The 25,420-nt window shown below is 36.1% G+C and overlaps 1 protein-coding gene across 3 annotated transcripts in view; it reads right to left on the bottom strand.

The window, feature by feature from the left end:
* Positions 1–25,420, bottom strand: part of jagn (jagunal) — a 50,439-nt gene that overhangs the window by 21,458 nt on the left and 3,561 nt on the right. For 2 of the 3 annotated variants that reach the window (XR_010852083.1, XM_067098605.1), the window contains exons 2-4: positions 13,548–13,808; positions 4,774–4,803; positions 3,355–3,496 (exon numbers count right to left, since the gene is read on the bottom strand). Coding sequence is in view for 2 of the 3 variants with exons in the window: in XM_067098605.1 (XP_066954706.1) it covers positions 3,355–3,496; positions 4,774–4,803; positions 13,548–13,808 (433 nt within the window). In the remaining variant the exon portion in view is untranslated. The remainder of the gene's footprint in view (positions 1–3,354; positions 3,497–4,773; positions 4,804–13,547; positions 13,809–25,420) is intronic. The other variant, XM_067098606.1, reaches the window with a different exon arrangement.

The raw sequence follows: 25,420 nt of genomic DNA, 5'->3' as shown, positions 1-25,420 counted from the left end.
CACTCTGACCAAAAGTGTCTGAGCAAATCGGCTCATTTGCTGGGTGTGTAAAAATCTTTTTTAACTTATGAAATGAGTTGCTCCATGTCGTACTTCCAATTAAGGGTAATCTAATAAGGGAAGGTTACTGAACATGCTCATGGAGATAAGTACTAAGTTCAGTCCTATAACAATGATTATTTATGAAAAAATCACTCTGCAAAAAAAAGATAGAATCTGCAGGATAGTATAGTACTGTATTCAAAATTTAAAATAGTTCTTGAAAAATATTCCAGTTTGACTGGATTTTTCTGAAAAAAGAAATCAAAACTGAATATATGTTCTAAAGTTAAAAATTTTGTCCACTGGTAATTCTTACTGGATTGTTCATACCTAGCAGGTCCTCAGTTGTACAAAAATTCATCCCCAGATATGGTTGATGCACTGTTCTGCATTATTCCTTGAGGAGCACTGAAGAGTACCATAATCTATTCAACTATTAATCTACTGTTTAAAGCAGTCATCTTAATTTTGGAGAACTTGTCTGCAAACTTTCCTTGAACAGGATATTGTAATACAGTAAATATGTGTGATCTTTTCATAACAGAGGGTACAGTGTAGGATAGACTTCCAAACTGCTTGCTAGTAACAGCACTGCTTTTTTTCATGTCCTCACCTGCTTCTCTCACTTAACAGGGTTCCAACAATGCAGTTCAGATTCCAACAATGCAGTTCCTATATAATGTCATCACAGGTGGTATCACTTACAGAAATGATTCATGCTCACGAAAAATGTTACCCTGTCATCACAGGTGGTATCACTTACAGAAATTATTCATGTTCATGAAAAATATTACTGTAGCTTAAGCCAGTGTGCATTCTGTAATCATGATCTTAATATTCTTATCATTTCTCTACCCTTAATATGCTATGCAAATAGTAACAAACCCAGTACTGTATAACTGTTCTATAAAAATCAGAAATAAATTACTCTGACAAATCTGAATATATAGGGCTGAAAAGATTCCAAGAGGTTCCAAAATGTTGAACTTTGAAGTTGAGCAACCCAAGTACACCAAGAACAAAGAAAAATACAAACATTTCAGCTTAATACCGAGCAAAATCTTTCCTACCCAAGTTAATATTACCACTGTACTCACAATGTTGTAACTGAAGACCACGACTTGAAAGTACAAGTATAATCCTTACGTATGACAGTTACAAACACTTATATCACTGCGTTACTTAAAAGCATACTCCATCTATAATATAAAAATAACACATTACAGTACAACTACATTCAAAGTTACATAAGTACTGAAACTCCAAAAATGTTACTCTTATAATTACATTAGTAAAATCTGAGAGAGAGAGAGAGAGAGAGAGAGAGAGAGAGACTTTATCTTTAAACACTATTCTGTACTGTATGTGCAGGAATTCTATGTTTACAGTTTCTCTTTTACATCATTAGATGCTCAGTAAAAGAAACTTACACTTTTGCTGTTGAAATGTACTGTGTGTGAAAATATGATTCAGATGCCTAAATCAGGACTGAACATGTGTTGGTCAACCATCATTAATCTGGTAATCACTAATCTGGTTTCATCACTAATCTGGCTCTAATTTGGGCTAGCACAATTTCAAATTTCCTGGGTCACCACACCAACCTCCCACTACTGTTTGTTGGCGCTACTTGTGTGTGTGCACATATGTACAGTATGCACCTGACTGCGTTTATCTTATGGTTTGTAAAAATTAAAAAAATGAGAAAATACAGTAAAAATACAAACGAGGTAGCATAAAATATTAAAAAATTCAAGGATGAAGAAGATGGGAATCCTGACAACCCTTCACCTCAAGACATGTATATATGCTTATTTGCAAATTCCAGCTCTTCTTTGGAAGCAGCAGCTATGAACTTTCTTGTGCTTCACTAAAATTTATCTTAATTTTCAGTTGTTTCTTTTTTCCTTATTAACCAACTTACAGGGTATTTTAAAGGTAGGATGAAGTAGTTAACAGTTGGGTTAAGTGTATTCTAACCTAACCACTCTGTAATCCGGCATCCTGCAGGTCCCAGTGATGCTGGATTAGTAATGGTCAACCTGTACAGAGTTTTTCTTACGCATTCAATAAATAAAAGTTTAACAGCAACCATATTTTGATAGCCTTTACATTGTTTTAGATACTTTAAGCAATATAGAGGTGATTTATAGAGTGCAAGTTATGCACACCGCACAAAAAATAAACTAATGGAAGCACTGTCTACAGCAAAAAGAAGATGAATTATAATTAGAAACAATATTACTAACTCAATAAAACCTGGCAAAACTCAGTCAAGAACTTGAAAAATGGAAGGTGTCCAAGGGTAACAAATGTTTATTCCTCTCTAATAGATGTACTGCTTCATTATGTGTAATTTGTACAACTGAGGATAGCCAACAAGCTATTTCCCATCTAGAAATGGAGAGGTAAAGGGTACTGAATACAGTATGAGAGATAACATCGATGTAACTCCCTTGTAGGTTACCCAAGGCAGCAATAACAATGTAGTGTGCAAGAAGCTCCCTCTATTGACTTATAATTTTAAGACTACTATTATTATCCAATGATTACTCTATGCTCAAGTTAACACCACAGTACTGTGCAATACTGCATAGATAAGGAGGTTTGTATACTGAATGACTCTTCCCAAAGTCTTCCTCCGATATTCTCAGCTTAGGACTTATCCAAAGTGGATCAGGTGGGAGATGAAGTTACCATTAAAATTCTGAATCATAAGTTTTTCTAAAACCATGTATACCAAATCCTACTTGTCTGATAACTTTAAGAGAAACTATCAGTTCTGACAATGAAGGACAATTATTGAGATTCTAATGCAGTGCTGTTGTCCAGGAACTCAAACAGCCTTCTCGTACCAAAAGTGGAGTTAACCTATTTTCCTTGGAAAATAATTGTTGATAAATGACTTATCAACACTGTAGCACTTTCTGTCTCCTGCCAGCCTCCTAAGTTCTTTTGCTATTTCATAAAAACTTTTATTTATAACCTTGGCACAAACACTGAAACAAGCTCAACCCCCCTTCTTTAAATGTATTTAGGGCTGTCATACAAAAGGAGATTCTCTGTACAATACTTTTATAAAAAAAAAAAACCTCCCCACTTCAACAGCATGGACTAAAGAGCTAAAGAGTTTAATATATTTATTCACACCCTGACAGTTGGCAACTAAATTACAGTACTTACAATAAAATAAAGCTAAATACATTATCAGCATATTTATACAAGTATCAAGCCATACAGTGAAATGCCTTAGTACATTAGCTATACAGAAAGATCACTTCATAAAAAATAAATCTTTCGATTATTACTTACTTCTGGAACTTCCAATTCTTCTATTTCCAACACAAATATATCAAGTCGATCGAGAATATGTGGTACCATCTTCACCACCATAAGCAGAGCCAACAGAAGATGCGCAAAAACACACTTTCTCAGACGGCCTTTATTCAGTGCACTGGAAAAGACGCAAAAAAGTGGAAGGAGTTTTTTAAACATCTACCATAACGCTAAACTTGCAAGGTAAAGGTTTAACCGTTTAGTATGAAAATGCAGCCAGTGTGCAAAAATATATATAATACTTTTTCCAGAATCAATATAAATGTGAACATTAAACAACGAAAGAACAATGTATTGATATGAAAAAAAAAAAAAAAAAGATATAAACCATATCAAACCAAAACACACAATTACACATTATACAAAAATAATTACTGAGGGAAATTTCCACGCCTCAAGTCCTCAACACCCATGCTTAACCAAGACATCCACATATCTTTAACTCCATTGGGTCCAGTTAGTGGGAAGTCTTCATCAAACTATTTGACTTACAAGACCTTAGAACTGTAGCCTGTCATCATTTTCATCCAGCAATGAATGCCATGCCTTAAAACCTCCCATAAATGCAAAACAACCATTCTTTAGCATCAAAGCATGTATTCATTATGTTACTGTACCTCACTGATCATATTTATAACTACCTGTTACGCTTGTATTTGCATTACAATTGGTATATCCAGGAACTAAACTCAATGTTAAAAAACTAGGACCTATTTGCCTTGCTATGGCATCCATGCATTTCAAGTCTCCTTAATTCAAAAATATAAAACCTCACAAGTACAGTTCACTGGAAACCCACCTGCCCAAAAAGACAAAGCAAAGATATTGGAAGCAAAACAATATGCAAATATCAAGTTCAAAAATTTACCAAAACTAATCTTCCTTAGTAAGGAACCTAAATTATGGGTTACAATAAAATTTGGTTTTCCACTAAAATAAAAATATTCATATACTCCTGAACTTTTCATTTCTCATACAATCATGACAAATGAAACCCTGTTAAGTTTTTATTACAATAAAACTAGTCCCTGGGTCTTGTGAAACACTGAAAATAGCCACAACTAAAAGGTTTCAATGGATTCCTTCCATGCACTGTAGTATACTGTACTTTATTAAGGGAAAAGGGGAGCACCCAATGAACACTACACACCTCATGGAGGAGTAGTCCTGCCTCTTGCCCCTTTCATAGTAAAAACAGCATTATGTCTCTATGATATAGCATGGCATAAAAGTGAGGGGGGGGGGGTTTCCATGCATCATAGAGAGAAATATGCTATATGATTATGTATGAAAATCCTGTGAAGTTACAGCTCATTCTGAGTCAAGCAAATTACTTAGATAGCATATATGGTACTAGCATAAAAAGGACAAGGGCAAAGCCTCTCCATCACTTACACTTCACTTAATTTCCTGCTTGGAGGCCATCTGTAATGACCAAACAAAATTAGCATAAAATGAAGATAACTATAATTAATCTTCATAAGAACATCCCTAAACTTTTAAATTATCTCCACTAAACAATGTCCATGTACTGTCAAATGAAATAGCATCCTCTTTAACACTATATGTCAAAAATATATAAAAAAGATTAAAATGCATCAACTCTGTCTACTATCAAAATCATCTGTAAATGTCACCCATTCAGTTTTGGAAATGAGAACAGAAATTGTACAGAAATAGTTATGACAAGATTAGGCAAAGAAAAATACTGTACTGGAAAAATATAAAAAACATAACTGCAGCTTACTTTTATTTTTAAGTTACACAATTCAAACTGAAAATTCAAAATACAGGTACAATAAAACAGTTTGGATTACCTTCCAATAAAAAGGCTTATTTCTTATAAAGACAATCTGGTATCTGAAACTTTATACTGTAAAATCAATTCTTTTTCAAATGCATCATACCCCTGCATTTGAGGGTTTTATGTTTTATCTAAAAATTATAAAAACAATTTAAAAATGGGAAATTCAAAGAAAATAAAAACAAATAGGTACAGTCAAGTTCAAAAAATGATCTAATGTTATGAAGTGAACAGTATTATGACAACACTAAAGTTCAACTGGGTAAAAACAAAGGGATGAGACATTATACTTCATTTGGTTGTGTGTCTGTGTTTACTGCTACATAGATAAAAGTGGCCTGGTCAAGGAAGTGTGATGTCTAATACAGGATGCAGGTAACTCTCCAAGGGCAAGCAATTAGATTAAAAATGTAACTAAAGTAAATTTTTCAACAGAACGTAACATCAAAACATTAGTGTGAGCCATTACTTTCAATTATCTCCACTTAAAACTTTTCAGTCACCTTATGAAAGGATGACTGACAAGCCCTCTAAACATTTGCCACCAGATAATGTGACCTTGAAAACACCCTGCCCTCTAATCGATGTTGCAATACTATTTATATTTTTCTGTAATTGGTGTACCCTTCATTTTTATTTGGTCAAAAATGATAGTCATCCTTTACAATTAACCTACATATGCTCTACAGTATTTACATTCCTTTAACACAGGCTTCACAGTCAATCAGTGCCTGTACCTGCAAAAGTTGCTTGCACTGCAAAAGTTGCTTATGTCGGAATTGTGTCCTGTCAGGGATACTTTCACCCTTACCAACTGAATGCTAAGCAAGCTCTGCCAATCTCTCAGGTTATTCTCACGCAGCCTGTGAGCATTCCTTTTTCTATATGAAGTTACCTCATTATCACTCGAATAGGACACCTTTTTGTTTTAACTACCTAAATTAGCAGGAAGTTAGTTTTTGGCATCTGGTAGACTAACTTCCCCTAATTGCTTTTGCTAGACCAATAAGCTTTCTGCCTTCTGCCATCTTTCCTGATGTTAAATGTTTAAGTGATATTTTGAAGTTAGAATAGGATGGGTGACAACATGGATTTCATTTTCAGACCACCATTTGCTTTTTTTAGTATGACATGCTTAATTTCATTTAACAAAATCACTGAAGCTTTAGTCTATTTGAGGAAAAATAATTAACTTTTTTCCATTTTTTACACCTCTTCCTCGATACCACATTAGCGCTTTACTTTCTAACTGTCAGGAATAATGTCATGCTATTTTAACAATGAAGCATCCAAAAATATGTTTAAAAAGATTACCAGTACATGGGTAATTAGCAATAATAAATCAGGGGTAAAATCTGTAGACTGCACAAATTTCCTGAATAGAACAGAACAGAATATAGAATTTAGGCCAAAGACCAAGCACTGGGATCTACAAAGTCATTCAGTATTGAAACGGAAATTGACAGTACGTAAAGGGTTTGAAAGGTGTAACAGGAAGAAAACTTTGCAGTTGCACTTTGAATCAATTGTTAAGAGAGGGTGAAAAGTAATGGAAGAAAGAATTTGAGATGAAATACAGTAAAAGGAACGAAAAGGGATGCAGCCTGGGGCCGATTGGGTGCTGCAAAGAACCTTAAGTAATGCCTACAGTACACTGCATGAGGTGCACTGATGGCACTAGCCCCCTACAGGGAAGAATTTCCTGAAGAACAGTTTCATTTATAATCCAGTCACAATGACAGCAACTCCCACAAAGGCTTCTAATTGTGAAAGCCTAAACAATCATACCTTTAAAAAAAATGTCGACAAATATGGCACCACAGACTGGTCAGTGGAAACACCTGATAGAAAGGAAACAAAAGGCAGCAGAAAAGTATCCTGGTGACATCAGGGAGGATTACGGTGAAAGACAAGACGATGAAGTCAGGATGTCAAAAAGGCAACTGAAGAGGAGAGGAGAGTCTGCAAGCTCTCACAGATGGTCAGTCATGATGATAATGTTTGAAAGAAGGAAAATAGGAGGAAGGCCAAAAGGCAGGTGGCAAGGGCAAGAAAGTAGAGTTATGAGGAGGGAATAAGAATTTCAACCAAGCTGAAGAAAAAAAGCTACTACAGTATTTAAGATGCCAAAGTGGACGAGGAGCTGGAAAAGATGAAAAGAGGCTATCTATGAAGTATTAAAATGAAAAATGAGACTTTTAGAGTTAAAAAAAATACTGGAAAAATGGAGGCAGTATTCTGAAGATCTGATCAAAAATAATGGAGGAGGATATTGGCATAACAGATGGACCAACAGAGAGCATAACACCTGAAGTAGTTGAAAGGTCCCTCAGGAAAAATTGAAAAACCTGGAACCACCAGGAATAACACACATCTATTAAAACCAGCTGGAGATCCTGTCAAGCAAGAGCTTACCAGAATATACAAATACAGGCAGCCCCTGGTTATCTGTGGGCTCAATTATCAGCGATCCAGTTTTACGGGGCTTGTCTAGCGACGAAAATCAGCGATTTTTGGCGCCAAAAATTGCCAATATCTGCTTATCAGCGCTGATACATACCTAACAGCGGTGCCAATCTCCAGTTATCGGTGCCGATAAGCGCCGAAAATCACCGAAAATCACGGATATTCGGTTACCAGCTAATTTCACTTATTGTCACATTGTCGAAACAGAACCCATGCCAATAACTGGGAACTGCCTGTATCAGTTTTTAATGGGTCTTTTCCAGGAGTTTCTATCCTGTGTCCTCCTTTCATCCATTTCCCATTTGCAACTGTGGTGATAAAGACTTTTGTAATCTAATAACAGATATATTGATAGTTGTAAGACCCTTGCCTTTGGAGTTAACTTGACCAAAGTTAACATTCAATATATTTCAAGAACCAACAATCAACAACATTGTTCTCCAGCCTCTGAAGCATGAAGAGATCAGCATTATTAGCTGCATTATCTGAACCAGAAAAACTAAATTGCAGCTAATTGAGAGTACGGTAAGCTAAGAATTTTACAACCCTTTCCCCTTACATACTGTATACAGTACTGCAATAATACTTTTAAACTTTGACTATTTTATGTGTTACCTTTGCTGAAGAGTATCCTTCACATTATTATACATATTACAGTACCATTATGTACAAGAATTCACTATATCTGAGTAGATATCGTTGCCAAAAAGTATCCAATATGTAAAAACCATATGGTTGATAGTTTCGACGCTGAAACTTTCAACATTAAATGCTTGAAAATTTCAAAAGTTGGGTTCTTCTATTACATGACCTAGAAGAGGATGAATTGGACTACTGTAAAGACCTGAGAAATGACTTTGCTGGAAAATGGAGGCTGATAAACCAGAAGCTGAAATTGACATGGTATAGAAGTCCACCCTTACACCATAATCTTATCCCTCACTCCTAGAGTTTATTTCAGAGAAACTTGTGTTCTGCAATCACACAGAGCAACTTTTCACACATTTAGCGTGCTGTGCTAAATGTTTTTGATAATACTATTCTACAATAGACCTTGTTAGGACAAAATTTCCAAGGCAGAATATGGAAACGTGAATTTTTCAAGTATTTAATATTGAAAGTTTCAGCGCTGAAACTATCAACCAAGTGGTTTTTACATCTTGGATACTTTTTGGCAATGATATCTACTCATATGGTGAATTCTTATACATAATGGTACCGTAACATCTATAATAATGTGAAGGATATTTTTCAGTACAGATAACATAAAATAGTCGAAGTTTGTAAGTATTATAAGGGGAAAAAGTTGTAAAATTTTTAGCTTACTCCCAATTATTTTCATTGTAATAGTCTTTCTGGTTCAGATAATGCAGCTTCAGATATCTAGGCAATGGCGGCCTCCAATTACCTAAGTTATAGGTGAAAACCCAGTATTTTTTGAAAGGATGAATTCAGTAAAATTATATCAGAGAATAATTTGTCAATTAACAAGTTTAGCATGGTATAAAATTGCTCACTGCAGGAAATGTCATACCCAGTTATATTACTCCTCAGACTTATCATTTGGTATAAAATGCAAACAGCAGTCTGTAAAAGGAGTACCATATCAAGAAAAATAGTTAAGCACAGCAGAAAAACCCCCTGAAAGAATGCATACATAAATAATCAAAAAGTATGCAGTGATACTGAGAAGCAAGCTGTGCAACTGAAGAGCAGTCCGCCAGGTGAAACTAGAGCCCAAGATGTGCAACAGAAGAGAAGAAAAAAGCCTTCTAGGTCTGGCAGAGAAAAGGCATGGACAAAGGAAAAAGAGGGACCTTAAAAGGCAGGTGGTAAGGGCAAACAATAGGAGTTGGGAGGAGTGGAGTTCGATTCTCAACACAGCAGAGCTAAAGTGAAAATATTCAAGAAAGCATAGGGTACCAGCAAGCCTAATTCAGCTAGTAATGTTACCTTAGTGCTATATCTAAAGACAATGGCAGGTGTATCAACAATTTGTTGGTGTCCATCAAAGATCAAACGGTAATTTTGTTTATCACAGTAATTGCTAAGATACTAAGTAGTGCTGAAAAATGTGGCTTAATTGCTTTATATAGACAGTGTTTGTGTAGAACATAAGCAATGTTCATGCTGTCTGGAAAGGTGCTCAGGATTACAAAATATACATGATCAAGAGATCATGTTTAGCAAAGGGGGTTAGATAGGGGATCAGAGACTCCTACTGTGAAAGATGGGCAGACCTTAAGGAGACACAGCATTTGTTATCTTGGGGATGCACTGGACTGGAAAGCTGGAATTGATAATGGAGCCAGGAGTAGTTGCAGCATGGATGAAATGGAGTGTGTGTGTGCAAGACTACTAGTAAATAAAAATATCCAGAGGACATTTTTATAAAAGGATTATAAAAGGATTACAAAATATACATCATCAAGATGGTGCAACACTTGTGGGTGTAGTAGTCTCTCCACTTGTGAGAAATGAAGCTACCCTTAGTCTCAATCATAACATGGAACAGATTAGTGAATGATGTGAACAGTGGTGCAGGAGGCTGAACTCCAGTAAGGCAAAAACACTGTTGATCAGCAGATCTCGTACAGATTTTCCACCCCATCAGGTGGATAGGACTCTACTGAATGAGGCTGAAACTTTAACTATTCAAGGTGTAACTTCTGACTCGCATCTTATTTTTGAGAAACATCTAATGAAAGTATCAGCAAATGCTGCATGTAAGTTAGGTATTGTACATAACGCCTCATATATTTATAGCAGTGATAAAATCAATGCAAGCTGTGTTAGGTCATTGGTCCTTCCTTTACTCGAATACTGTTCTCTGGTATAGATGTCTGCTTCTGCTCGAGATTTCTCTCTTTCAGATAAAATGGTTCATGATGGTAGGTTTCTGTTTCCTAATATTAGCAGTCATAACTTGGACCATCAATGGATGGTCTCTGGTTTGTCAATTTTTCATAAATTGTATTTTAAGAGATCTTCCACATTCACAATTGATCCTTGAGCCCCTTTTCTGCCAAGAGCAACCAAATTTGCTGAACAGCAGCACCAATATGCAGTAAACATGCCTCGCTATCGAGCTTTCTAGTTCGAAGGGCCCTTTATTCCTCACACCGTTGGACTGTGGAACAGTCTCCCTGAGAATGTTGTGCAACTGGAACTCGAAAGTTTAAGCGAAGATGCAGTGCATTACTGTACTACCCTAATACAATGCTCTTTGCATTTTAATAATTTACTTAAATTTTTATCTTCTTTTAACTTAAATTTATTTTTCCTTGTTTAACCAGGGAGATCTCTTCTTTCTATATTTCCTTTTACTTCCTCTTACTTCTTCTAATGAAAATCATATTCTTTGGAAGCTTGAACTTCCAGTCAATGGCCCCTGTGGGCTTGTTCCATATGAATAGGGTTCACCTTCTGAACAACAATAATAATAATAATGAGACCTATGATGCCTAACATGTATAGCAAAGGGGTAGATTGGGGATCGAACACTCCTGCTGTGATAGATGGGCAGGTTTTAGAAGAGGAAGAGTATTTCTGTTACTCTGGGGAGACACTGGCCTGTACAGAGTAGTTGCAGCATGGATGAAATGGAAAGCGTGCATTAGACTGCTACTAAATAAAACTATCACACAAGTGTAGAGAGTGGGAAAGTAAGGTCTGCACTACTGCATGCAGCAGAAATAAGGGTGCCGACAAGAAAAATAAGAGGCGATTTTGAAAAGGCGTTACCACACAATGTTAAGATTCATGACTGGTGTAGAGTGAGAAGAAAACATTATAAATGAGGAATCAAAGAAAATAAGTTGTATCATAAGGATGGAACAGAATGAGAAAAAAATTTAGATGGTTAGCTCAAGTAATGAGATGGGATGAGGAACAGCTGGTCAAAAAAGCAGTAGATACGAAGTAGCAAGATGAAGACCTTTAAGAATGTTCAGGAAACAATGAAAAAATGCTCAGGAAAAAAAAAAAAAGTTAGATGACTTCTTTCAAGACCTCAAATATATTTACAACCAATTCACTCCTATTGACTATCCTTGTTAGATGTTCAGGTTCATAAAAGCAAAAGTTTGCTTATGTATGCTATACTCTGGAGAAATTAATTGTTACAGTTCACAGCAAAAGAATAAATGCTCTTCCTGTATACATAAACTACACTGTACAGCCAAGCTCATAAGTGATGCAACATGATTCTTTCTGCATCATCCAAAATCTCAGACTCAGTGTAACGGTTACCAAGTAGTGTTCAAATTTTTTCTTTCTTTACAATGTCATACATGTCGATAAGCTTGCGAATTCACAGCTAATATTTTCCTTAAGGGTATACAGTATGAATAAGATCTATTTTATGCATTGGTATAATTTGTAATCTGACATGAATTAAAATTTTTTTTAAATTACTTAGCTCAAAGCACTGTGTGATAAAGTTAGCAGTCTCGTCAATGCCAGTGCACTTAAGCTGCTACTCAAAGTAGTCATTGTAACTACCTCTACAACATACAACTGTAGACCTAATAAGTTTAATGTTCATTACAAAATTTTTAAAACAGGAATATGAATTACAACATTTTTTTTTTATTTTGAAGTTTTAGGCCATGTTCAAACTGCCTGTATGTTGCAAAATGATTTATAGGCCTAATGAAAATAATCTCAGGTTCTTTGGATGTAATCTTGTTTACTACTGTAGTACAGTATTTACTTTGAGATTTTACCTGTTCTTTGAAGAATAAAAGATGACGATTCTTTAATTATACTGAGAATATAGCTATTAATCTAAATATCTATTAGTAATAACACAAAGGATTATGCAAAACTTTTTTATTTTTAACTAACGAAGAATGCTATTTCCTTGAAAGTCCTTCAGTTTGCTTTTGGTGTATACAACAATTGATTCAGTCATAAGCAAACTTGAAGCGCAAGAATGTACTGCATAAAAAACTTCATATGCTTTCTGGCAAGAAATTGTTAATATAGATATGTGATTGCTATGTGTAAGGTATTTTTAGCAAGTTAAGAAAGCTAACATGCCTAGGCCTAGGAACAAAATATTGGCATCAACAAAAATTTAATTGCATATGGAATATTTACTATTAATCCATTATTTTTGAAGTGGTTAAGAAATATAACACAATTTCATTTTTAATGAAAATACCAATATATATTCCAATAAATATACAATAGGTTTTCAAAATGATTTCAGTGTCTCTACACATTGTAGACCTATGTTTTAGCTGATTCATGTTGCTGCCACTCATATGGTTGTGTCATACAGGCCATACCCTTATGTTGATATTGGTGGATGCATTTTAACTATGGTAATACTTGATCTTTTTTTAACATCGAGGGGTAAAACTAATTAAAAAGGGCTACTGTATTTTGAATTTCATGGTTGCAATGCAAGCAATATGGAAGTGTAATGAAAATTTTTTGTTAATTTTTTAAAACAATTTTAACATTTGAACGTAGATTTGATGAAGACTTTTCCTTGTCAAATGCATCAGCACTAGATGACCAAAGTTTTGGAAAGGTTTCGTCACTTTTTTCAAAATCTGGCTACACGTGATATTTTCTTACAGTTTTGATATATATGACAGATTTCACTCTTATGAAACAATTTTATGGCCTCATTTTACGAAATAATCTTGTTTTCCCTTGAAATAAAAGATAAATATGCAGCAAGTTAGATTGCCAGTTAGGGAATTTTGAACAAAACCCTAAGCAGTCATGTAGTATCATTTTTGAGCATAGCTGTACAACAAATAACAGTCTTGAATTTAATAAACTCTAAACAAGTTCCTAACATATATTCTACATATTATAGGGAGGGATCATGAATTTGCAAATTATCCTTATTTTATAGGGATAAAAATTCCCATACGCTTACCCGGGAAAATTGTAGTTCAGGGTACGCAATATTTCTCCATAATTAGGCAATGGCATATCACAAGCTGAGCCTGTGGTTACAGAAGCACCTGAGAGATCTTCAACATTTGCAGCTGCATCCTCAGGCGCAACTTCAGGAGCACTATCATCTACTAAAACATCTGCTGTGCAAGCTGTTTCAGCAGCTGCATCACAGGCACCAACCTCAGCTTCAGGATCTACACTACTTGCTATTTCAGAGCCAGCAATCTCTTCAGAAGTACTGAATACAAAAAAATTGTTATCCAGCACAGAGCAGATACAATAGTTACTTAATTGAAAAGTATCAGGCTTCATAAGCACATGGCTAGAGCTGGTGATACAAAATATCCTATGTTAAATTGTAAAGCATCTACATACTTCAGTATATGCAGTGAGCAGCATAGTAGTGCATAGCATAGTGCACAGTACTTTACTTTAGGTTTTAACATCTACCTTTGCAAGCAGTCCCACCCCTTTAAACTGTCAATCAGAGTTTTACAGATAACTGACTGGCTAGTTTCAACTGTACTGTGAAGTATTTCAAATTTCCTATATTTTTGTTACTTTATGGTTTGTTAATGATTACTTTCAATAGGTTATTTTCAAAGTCAACAGGGCTATAAGCAAAAAAAAAAAACTTTACCGATAAATTTAAGAAAAATAAGTTTTCACACAAATATATTTGGATGCTTCCCTACTGGTAAAAATAGCTATATCTTTGCAACAGCACGTGTAGCCTGCATTCAAAATGGAAAGACTGTTTGGCTAACCTGGATGACTATCTAGTTCACCTGTTTTCCACCAAGCATGTTTTGAACGTTTTTGTTCTGATCAAAATTCTTCTTGACAACCCAACTAAGTATTGAGGAGCAGAGTCAGTCATACTTTAACAATAAGTAAGCATCCAAATAAATTTTTATTATGAAAATCTTTATTATTCTGGGTGAATCGTACCTACTGTTAAAGCTAGCCGATTCCCACATTGAGAGGGATGATGAGTTGGTGCAGCTAGACAAGAACCACCCAAGCAAACTAAAGGTTTCTTAAATGAAACATAAAACATTCAAACCTGGTCTTGGACCCTTTCTGGATTGTACTGCCACCAAAGGTTGGACCCTTCTCAAGAAGTAAGGCTCTCTGGAATAAGACACAGTAAGAGCAGCCTCATGGGTAAACCACCTCAGCAGAAGCGGTGTTAATGAGACCCCTTCACTGGGTCCAACAACCAAACAAATGACAGTCAAAATGAAAGTAATAACTATTGAAACAAAGGTGGGGTCCTATACAAATAATGTTCCTACATGCTTCCCAAAAATCAAGACTAGGCTTTAAAATTTAAAGAAAGAAGCTACAAGGTGGTTCTTTCACTGAGTCCAGGACAAATTTCTCAAAATTTAATGAAGTAACAATAGCTCTGACATGATGGAAAATTACCTTCAGCAAAAGCAATAAATAACAATTAAGCTTTTCATGCACTAATCTGACCAAACACCAAACTAAAAAAGGGAAAATGCACTTTACACATAATAGTGTTGGATCCAACACACAATGATTAATATCTGAGCACACTATACTGTACAGGATAAAAGTGAATCTTATTACCCCTAAATGGGGTAAAGTTTGGTGTTTAAACCCTGAAAAAAGTAAATGCTTTAAAATCGTTCTTGCTCTAAACCAAAGGCAAGAACAAAAGACTAGTGTCTTCATTGCAAAGGCCAACATTCCGCAAAAAATGCTTGGAATTTGTTAACTCTCTCGCAGGTGCTAGTGCTACCAAGCGAGTGTTATTTAGTTAATGCCATTTCTAAACACACTAATGGCTCTGCAGACAAAATTCTAAACCACATCAAAGCTCCAAAACAAGTGTGTTTTAATACATATCAAGATTATCATACATTAGTCATTTTAACTTTCATACTTTCGTCCTTCTATCATCACTTCTTGTCATACTCAAGGACTGTTTACAACACATTGGCAGGACTATCCACTCAACATGTAAGATTCCTCCCTCCCTTTTAACTGTGTATTAGACTGTACATAGGAAGTGTTATGTTTATTACTATGTTGTATATTTAAAAGCTGCAATGCCATGCACTTTATTTTGGGGCTAGTCAGAAGTTTTATTTCTTTTGCAATAGTGCTATGAGGTTTTGTTTGTCACTAGTCAACTTTTGTTATAGCTGAATACAGCTTGGGTAGCAGCAGCCAAGCCTTTTACTGTCATAATTTATTCAGCTCAACAAAGTGAAATTACTGAAGCCAGCCTGCTTGGACTTGGGCCCCAGCTCCCCTACAGCAGTGAAGAAGAGGCAGCACTGGCACAGGACATTTTCCAACTTCACTGAAGAGTGTGGGAATAGGACTAACGCACTGGACATACTCTGGACACTAGTGAACTGCATACTCCACAATGCCTATGAGCACATCCAAGAAAGCACAAATTGTGAAATTGCTAGACTGGGGAAACTGTATGAAAGGACCCCTAATGAAATATTTGCAAGCCATCTACCTACAACATGGCAGCAAATCCAATCAAGTCTTTAGATGAGTTTTTAAGAGAACTACATAACATTATGTTAGGACTAACTTCAAAACTGTTAGTGCAGAGCAGTACAAAGAGGAACTAACAAGAGATGCCTTTATAAACGGCCTAGCTTCAACTATGATTTGCCTTCATCTTCTAGAAAACAGGCAGCTTATGATCAAGCTTATCTTTAGATTTAACCCAGCATAATTCAAGTGCTTACACCACTTTGACCCCACAGATTGTACATACTGCCACTGTGGTAACCCTTAACAGCCACACACAGCAGGGGATAATCTGGTGAGTGCCACAAGGACACATTGCAGGATTGTGATTAAGTACTTTCAAGACACAAACAATGGCAGCTGCTCTCTCTACACAGAAAGGGTGTTATTTTTGTGGTGGGCCATGCCACAGTAATACTAACTGTTCAGCAAGCAGAGACTCCTGCAATAATTGTGCCATGAATGGTCATTTTGCTCGAGTATGCAAATCTAAATCATTTTGCAGGCTGGACTACAACAGCTGCAGTATATGACTACTCTCCACTGCCCATCCTTGCAGCAGTCACTGGCATCACCTTCCCCCAGAGCCTCTACCAAACAACCACCTCAACGCCAATCAGTGGATGAAGTTAAGTGCACTTATTGATTCTTGCAGTGATCACAGGTCATGTCACTGCTGACCTAACTCTTCATCTCAACGGACAGACTTACCCGTACACACATCTTAGTAAAGAAAATGTAATAATCAAAATGAATCTACCAAATTGCTTCAGTATTTTATGTTCAAGCACAGGTAGTTTGGCAGTGATGACCTAGCTCAACTTACTGAACAAGATCACATCAGCTATACCATAAAATCAGAGAAAGCTGACATGAATTTAAGAGGAAAACAAAATATTTCCAGCAGGTGGAGCTAAAAAGGTGCTAGCTCCTTCAAAACTAGCAATATGTGCAGTAATGGAATTTTCATCAAACAGCAATTCCACCTCTGATTTCTTTTCCCATGTAAGATATCTCTCCTTTTCCTTTGTAAGATATCTCACAAGATCCATCCAATTAAAACAGTTCCTGTTTGTGACAAGTTCCAATTTGCTATTGCTACTCTTAATTTTTTTGTGATATAAGGAACCTCAGCTTCTTTCATCTTACTTAAGACAGGTAAGAAGCACCTTAACACTAACTTGTTGATAGGAGGGGACACCAAGCCTGATAACCAGGCATTATGGTATGTTACTAATCTCTTCAAAGTATTCCCTGGAAGACAGTGATTTGGTCAAAACTATAACAAAAACACTCTGGTCTCTTTTATATCTAGCTACCTTGTCACTGGAAAAGACATGCCCTTAAAATTTCTAATGAACTCCAGTGATTACCCAGGAAGGGGCTTTTAAAGATGCCAAAGTCTGGATATGCATGAACAGTTAACCATACAGAATTCCTCAAAATAACACAATGTTACCCTCTTCAAACAAACTTTAACAAAATTAACAGCAGCTTTTGTATGGATTAACACATTTCCTGGATTCCTGACTATGGCCAAAGCAGTGAATTTTCCCTTTGTACCCAATTGAAAATATCAAAAACCTGTTATTTCCAGACTCAAAATCTCATCAGTTGAGCACTAACAAATACAGCTGAAGCATAACTGTCTCAGTATAGTTCTTATGAACATATGAACAAATTAACACCAAGAGCTGCAAAAGAAATGATTCTGGACAGGGTTAAAGCTGCTAAAACAATCATACAAATTTAGTCTTTGTGACTAGATCTCCATCCCATTTACAGTGCTGTACTCAAGTTTCAGCTGTTAAGCAACCTTTTGTATTTTATTCTAAGAATAACCAATGTCAGTTGATTAAAGTATTAGAAAACTAAAGTAAAGGACTTTTTGACGATCATTTAACTCATAAAACACACTTGTTTCTTGACCAACACTAAAGAGTATTTTACACTTGGATGGGTAATTGAGGAACCTTAGAAAATATACAAAAACAAATTCTACACTTTGAAAAAATGCTGGACCAATAAGTTAGGTCACTTTTGTGCTATGCTGACTACTACTGCTGCTACCATACAACATAAGGCGTAAAGCAATACAGCTACTATAACATAAATAGGTGACAACAAAGAACTACTCTATATATTCATTAGAAGCAGCACTGAAAAATGTATTAAGTAGGAGTACTATGTAATACAGCATACTTTTAAATCTAACAAATGCTGAACATTATGTAAAATTATAGCATTTAAGGATTAACACCACAAAATTCTAAAAGAAATTCAGTCTCTATGAAGATGATATATAAAAATAGTTAAAAAAAAAAGGCAAAAGTAATAAGTTAGACTTCAATATATTATAAGCATGCCAAAACAAAGTTCATAAACATGTACAATGGTTATCACTATCGTTACTATGCACAGTAGGTAAGAAACACAATTGATATATTCCTAGAATAAGCCTTGTCAAAAGGCTTTAGGGAGGTGAAAAGTTGGATTAAGGATAGCAAAGCCAGGAAGGAACAGATTAAACAAGCTGAATAAAATGTAAAATATAGCAAGAAATATAACTAGGAGCTGAAAGAGAGCTGCAAACTGCCTTTAGTATCATCTACCAATTGTGATATTTCCATCCCCCCCCTCCCCAGCTTGAAACTAACATTCTTAAAAACACCAAGAAAATTTGGGAAAGTTTTGCTTTGGAATATAAAAAAAGTGCCCTGCTCTAGTCTTATTGTTTTGGCCTTTGGAAGAGCAAACTAACTCAAAACTCAAGGTAGGTCCTGGCTCTAAAAGACTGGCATTTAATAAGAAAATCTCAATCAGTCAACTATAAACACAAGATTCAAGATGTCCAATTTCTTGGCACAGAAGTAATTTCCAAGATCTCTCTGAAGTACTTCAAACTCATCACTGATGTTGTAAAGTACACATATAAGACATACTACGGTACTGCAGAGCCTCTCCAAGGGAAGGTCATTTCTCAGTCTGCAGACTGAGGCAGCAAAGTGATAAAGAGTGTAGGCTTGGTATTCTATAGCACACAGAATTTCCTGACATGCCAACAGCTTGGGAAGCACCTTGCTCAATACTTTTGACAACAGAACCTTCTGATCTATACAACAGACTGTTCATCTGGTCTGAATCATCACAACCTAGCCAAGACCACAGCAATCTGAAAGACGCTAACTTTAGGTGAGCACCGAAGAGTGAGCTCAATCAATGAGCTTGGGTTGAGACAGGACGCTGGGGTCACCTATGCCAGACTACTGCACTAGAGAATCAGCTCAATGATTTCTTGAAAAAGCTGATCCAACTTGGCTTGGTCGGGCTCTGACAGAGCAGGACTCTTTGCCAATATATCAGATCCTTGAAAGCATAATATTGGATCCTCTCCCAAAAAACAGGACGATACACCAGCCTGATCCTGTGATTGCTCTGATCATTGTGGACAATCAGAGGCAAACAGTCTGAGAACAATTAAAAGACATGAAGCATTTGTAACTTTGATGATAGAAGCAATGGTAACTGAAATATGAGACTTACGCCTGATGACAAGTGCTGGGAAACATGAGGTCATTAAGCGCTGAAAGGAAAATTGAGAGTAAAGGAGGTTTGAAAGGTGAAACATGAGGAAAACCTGTAAGTTGCACTATGAAACAATTGTTAGGAGAGGGTGCTAAGATGGAAGAAAGAGGATACAAACGGAGGTACAGTAAAAGGAATGAAAGGGGTTGCAGCTAAGGGCCAAAGGAACGCTGCAAAGAACCTTTAGTAATGCTTACAGTGCACTGTGTCAGGTGCACTGATGACACTAACCCCCTACAGAGGAAAGGAATGGTAATGAAAGCTGTACCTGCAATGATGCAATGGCCATCCAAATTTGAAGCAAGAGTAGCTGTGAAGTAAACACTGGATGAGACTGACTATGGGAGTTAAAAGAAGTAACTTATCTGTTGCAAGTAATTATGTAAGAAGCAAATGCATCCCAGTGTTAAAACGTTATAGTATTCTATAACCAGAGATTTCCCAAATATCAAAACCAGGAAGGTTAAATAAAAGGAAGAAAGAGCTCTAGTCAGATAACCAAGCTATTAAGAAAAGTACTCCTGTATAAACTCAAAATAACAATTTTAAATTAATTTGTATTTTTCATAGCTAACAAACCTGCAGTCTTAACATTAGGATAAATCTTGTGGCGCCAGCTGGAAACCGGTAGAAAACAACAAGAATTGTTTATGTACAGAACTGGTGGCATCTGTGCATCCATCACGGAGGTGAGATGGGAAGCGGACAATGACCTTATTTCAATCCCATGACGTCTTAAGTTTTCTTCCAATGGTTAACTGAAAGAGGGGTGGCTAGAGGTGGGCAGAAAATGTTAAGACCACAGGTTTGTTAGCTTTGAAAAATACAAATTAATTTAAATTTGTCATTTGTTCATACATGGAACAAACCTGGGTCTGCTGATAGGATAGACTCACCCTTGGTGGGAGGTAGGGAATCTAGATGAAACTAGGGGTTAGAAGCACACCAGCCCATACTTCCTGAATAAGAGAATTCAAAGGAAGGAGACCTAAACCTCTGATCTCTTAGATATATGGGTATCCAACAGTCAGACCACTGGATTAAGTCCAACCAGCTGGCACCAGAAGATTTATCCTAATGTTAAGACCCAGGTTTGTGCCACGTATGAACAAATATATTTAATACTTCAGCTAAATAAACTGTCATTACAATATACTTGTTGGCTAGTCTCTGAATGAAATCATAGATCAATTTATCCCTAGGAAAAAGCAAATCCACAAACCTTTGATGTTCCATGTTGGCAAGAATACAGTCAACCCTGGTATTCACGGGGGATAGGGACCACAAACACCTGTGAACAGCTAAAATCCGCAAATACTTGACATCCCCCTCTAAAAATGCTTATAACTGGCTATTTAAATAGTTCAAAAACCAGACCCCCCTAAAAATGTTTATAACTGCTTATTTTAATAGTTCAAACACCAAATGTATGCCTTAAACTATCATCCTACACAGAATATACCTTAGAATATACCTTAAACTACCATCTAAAACACTTTAATATTTCAAAGTCATAATACAACATTACCCTTAAAAATATGTGGCTTACAGGTGATGTAGAAAGCTACAACAAGTTAACCCTATTTTCAAGTACAGTATATCCATTTTCTGTTATACAGTATTGAAGCATTCCTGTTTTCTTTGTAAAGTACATGGGGAGCCCCTGGGAAGTTAATTACTGCATACAGTACCGTAATATTTAATATGCATTGAAAAAAGAATACATTTTATTGATAGTTTGCTGTGTTTCCATGAATATTAATGTTTGAAAATTAGTAAATAATTTTTTATCATAAAAACTGTATTTAGTCACGAAAAATCTGCAAATTACCAATTTTTTTGTGAATAATTCAGTGATAAGCTCCACAGAAAAACTTGCGAATAGGTGGAGCTGCAAATCCTGAACCGCGAATAGGCGGGGGTTGACTGTGCCATTTGAACCGCGAATAGGCAGGGTTGACTGTACCATTAAAAGACCAATTACATTAGTCTCAATATACCATTTTAAACTGATTTACCAAAACTGAAGATTATAGTTGCCAGGCATAGGGCAATAAAATATACAGTATACAGACTCGCCTCAACCCGATAAAAATTAAAAAAATATTTTGCACTTAATGGAGAAATCCGGTAAATGCGATAGGGTTATTGGACAGTAGGCCGAGGTTTTTGTTTGTGCCTGTGAGGGTGGAGGGTGATGACTGAACAAGCGCACTCATGCACACGCACAACCAACACTTTCTTCTTTGCCCATCATGTTAAGAAACAATACGCACTTTCATTGACATAACACAGTACTGTACTTAATACACTACTATAGTTTTACACATTCCAGTATACAGTATGTGTATGTGTACAGGATATAAGCACACACATGCATCATATTAGGATAAACTATGCACATAGAATGTTTCCTTGCCTTTCATGCTTTGTCAATTTTTCTTTATGAAGAATTTGAGGCAATTATATTTAAAAAGAAACAATGTGTTATTTATAATGTATGGGTTTTGCATTCAGTACATTACACATTTCGTAAGCATGAAGTTGGTACAGGTACATACACATTATTAGACGCAGTTCATTTTGCAGATATCTTTGAATTCGAATGATAATTAAATACTTTAAACTGATTGATAATTACAAAATACCAGTTAAGACAGCCTATTAGATACTTTATATGAACTGTACTAGACTATAACCTACGAGTTAGCTATGGAGTACCCTACTCAGCGGGTCTTTGTTACTTAGCGGACGAGGCAGACCTCCGGGCTGTCCGTTAGTTGAGGCGACACTTTATTAAGTTAATGATACTACAATTATCTTTCGTACACAACTTGAAATCCTCACAGTTCACCTAACAGATGCAATTTTGCTAATAGTAAACAATAACGGTCAATTATGATGCCAAAGCTAAGCTACTTCACAGAGCCTTTTTGGATAGTCTTTTGCTGAAGAGCCTAATCTTTATCCTTGAGATCTTGGGTATGTCTCAAAGTTTACTTCTTACCATACAAGACCTAAACAGAAAGGGAATGGGTTTACACTGGTTCCCGTTCTATTACAAAGATGTCTAAATTACATAAAATTAAAATTTATACATTTCTTATATCCTTTAATCTAAACAGCATATTTAAAAACCCATTAATTACACAGGACTGCTATATGACACTAAATCTGCAAATTGCAGTAATTATGAGACAATTTCAATCCCTCTTGTACTCTTTAAAGTTTGCTAACAGCCTATCTTAAAGTCTGCAATTAGAATAGATGAGAAATTTAAACATCTTTACAACCAACATACATATACTGTTAACACCACACAAGTACTTATACTGTGTTACCTATTTGACCTATAAAATAGGTCAATGATAACCTTGATAAAACTGAGTTCAGGCTTGTTTAAATTATTTTAACTTCTCAGTTAATCACAGTTTAGCTACCTACGTACCTAAGGGGATGAGGTGCAAAACTTAAAATAACTTGAATGATAACATGCACATGGCTTATGCTTTTGCCAATCATAAGAATAAAAAAATTTTAATTTCATACTTATCCATCTCCTAAGGTTACTGACAACCGGCCTACTCCTAAAATGTCAACTGAGCCCCTCATATCAATGTTCAGGACAAGACAAAATGCAGAAACTGTGCCCCTCAAACAAATGTTCAGGACAACAAAAAAATGCTTGGAGTACAAAGTGTACCAAATATTTGCAGTATACAGTGTTCCAAATGTAAAAACGCTTAAGACTGAGGACATTCCTACAGCTGGTTGCTAAGTCATACCTTACTGCACAACAGTCCCGCTATGATATTGAAAATACCCCGGCAAAATGTTAAAACTACTAATCCCACAACTTTAGCTCTATTCCCACATCCAATAAGATAAGTCCATGTCATTACACTATGTTTATTGCCCATTTGCATTTCAAGGAACAACTTTCTGATATTAACATGTTGGGTATCATACTTCAGATATCAGATTGGCTATTCCCCCAACTACTGGGAAAATGAGGTAAAAAATGTTTTATTCACCTAAATGCTTATGGATCAAGTACTGTATTTATTAAGCATTCCATCTCACAACAATAAGCCGACAGATGGGATCCCTCCCCCCAATACACACACACAATACAGTAATACTGTATTACAGCATCTATAAGCAGCTATTTATCTAATATCTTGTTTTCTTGAATTGCAAATACTGTGCTACAGTATATCATCCTCATAACTGACCACATTCAGCACACACCTTCTTACACTATTTACCAAATGACCAGGGAATATAATACAATATCAGAACACTAAACAGTTAAGGGAATAACACACGTGTCTTACCTGCCCAATCAGAGGAAGAATAACTGCTGTGCAAATAGCCTTTGCCTTCAAGTACTAGTTGTGATACATTATGCAAGTGAGAGGTGAGAATAGCACTATTCTGAATACTATCCTAACCGTTCAGTTCAAAAGGCAAGTGGTATGACTGGCATGATGATGATAGCCTTATTGAATACACAGGTGGTGGAATTAGATACGAACTAGGCATCAGGTAGAAATGGAATGGAACAAATGATATACTGTAATACAAACTGGAAGTGGGAATACTAAACAGTGCAAAAATTTAACAAAATACAAGAATTAAATTTGGATATCATCAAATTCCACAAAATCTAGCCCATATTTTCCCCTAACTGAACCATATACCATCTTAGAAAGCGATATGTTTGGCCTCATCTTACAAGAAAAATTTCATTTGTCAAGTCCAATCTAAACCAGGGGAGGTAATAATTACAGTCTTAATAAACTTCCATCAAATGGACTAACCAAACTCCTTTTTTTTTTGGAAAATAACGAGGAAAAAAATTTCGCTAAAATTTTGTGGTTGGCAGCATTTCTAAATCTGTAAGGATTACTGAAAATATGACCTCAACCCTTTCCAAAACCCCAAATGACTGAAATAAATGTACATTGGAACCAATGGATCATAACCTGAGATACAATGCTCTGATTGGGAAAAATACTAAAGCAGCCTAATGTAACTGCCACTGGCTAAAAGAATCAAGTCACCTAAACAACTCTCACCAAGACCTGTGGGCTAACTACTCATGACAGCCTAGATGGCAGGTCTGAACTACTGCCGTTTTTCATTTGGTTATGTTATGTGGGGCCGTGGCTTTTTTACACCATTCATAACAGTCAAAGGGAAAAGGTCTATTCTTTGACAGTCAAAGGGAGGGTTGTGTCTTCATGCCAGTTATGACAGGCAAGGCAATAAAGCAAAGGCTATTCAATTTTTATTTCCCATCAATTGGAAGAACAAGACAGTGCATTTTCCCCCCTACCACAGGAAGAAATTAGCCTGATACCACTGTATTTCATTTGCCCATTAGTTGAGTAATATAGAATTTGCCTTCTGGATGTCTATCATCCTCCCAACCAATGGGTAGCACATTTGTAGTGGTCTTATGAAAACCATAAGGCTGATATAGTATCTACAATACGGATAGTCATTTTAGTTAACCGGGCTCGCTATAGGGATATGTCCTAAAGCAGGAGTCAGCAACCTCTGGCCCGTGGGCCACATCCAGCCTGAAGGGATGTCATTCTGGCCGCCAACTTGACACCTGGACACTAATCTAATGGTTGTTACCTAGTTTAAGGCATTGAGTGATCCTTATAGTAAATTTGATATCATTGCCCTCCTCCAAGGCACTGCATAGCTGTCTGGCCCACACTCTGC

Source organism: Macrobrachium rosenbergii, chromosome 55, assembly GCF_040412425.1.
Source record: "Macrobrachium rosenbergii isolate ZJJX-2024 chromosome 55, ASM4041242v1, whole genome shotgun sequence".
Taxonomy (NCBI): domain Eukaryota; kingdom Metazoa; phylum Arthropoda; class Malacostraca; order Decapoda; family Palaemonidae; genus Macrobrachium; species Macrobrachium rosenbergii.
The sequence above is the reverse complement of the archived record's forward strand: the minus strand, read 5'-3'. Positions and strand labels throughout refer to the sequence as shown.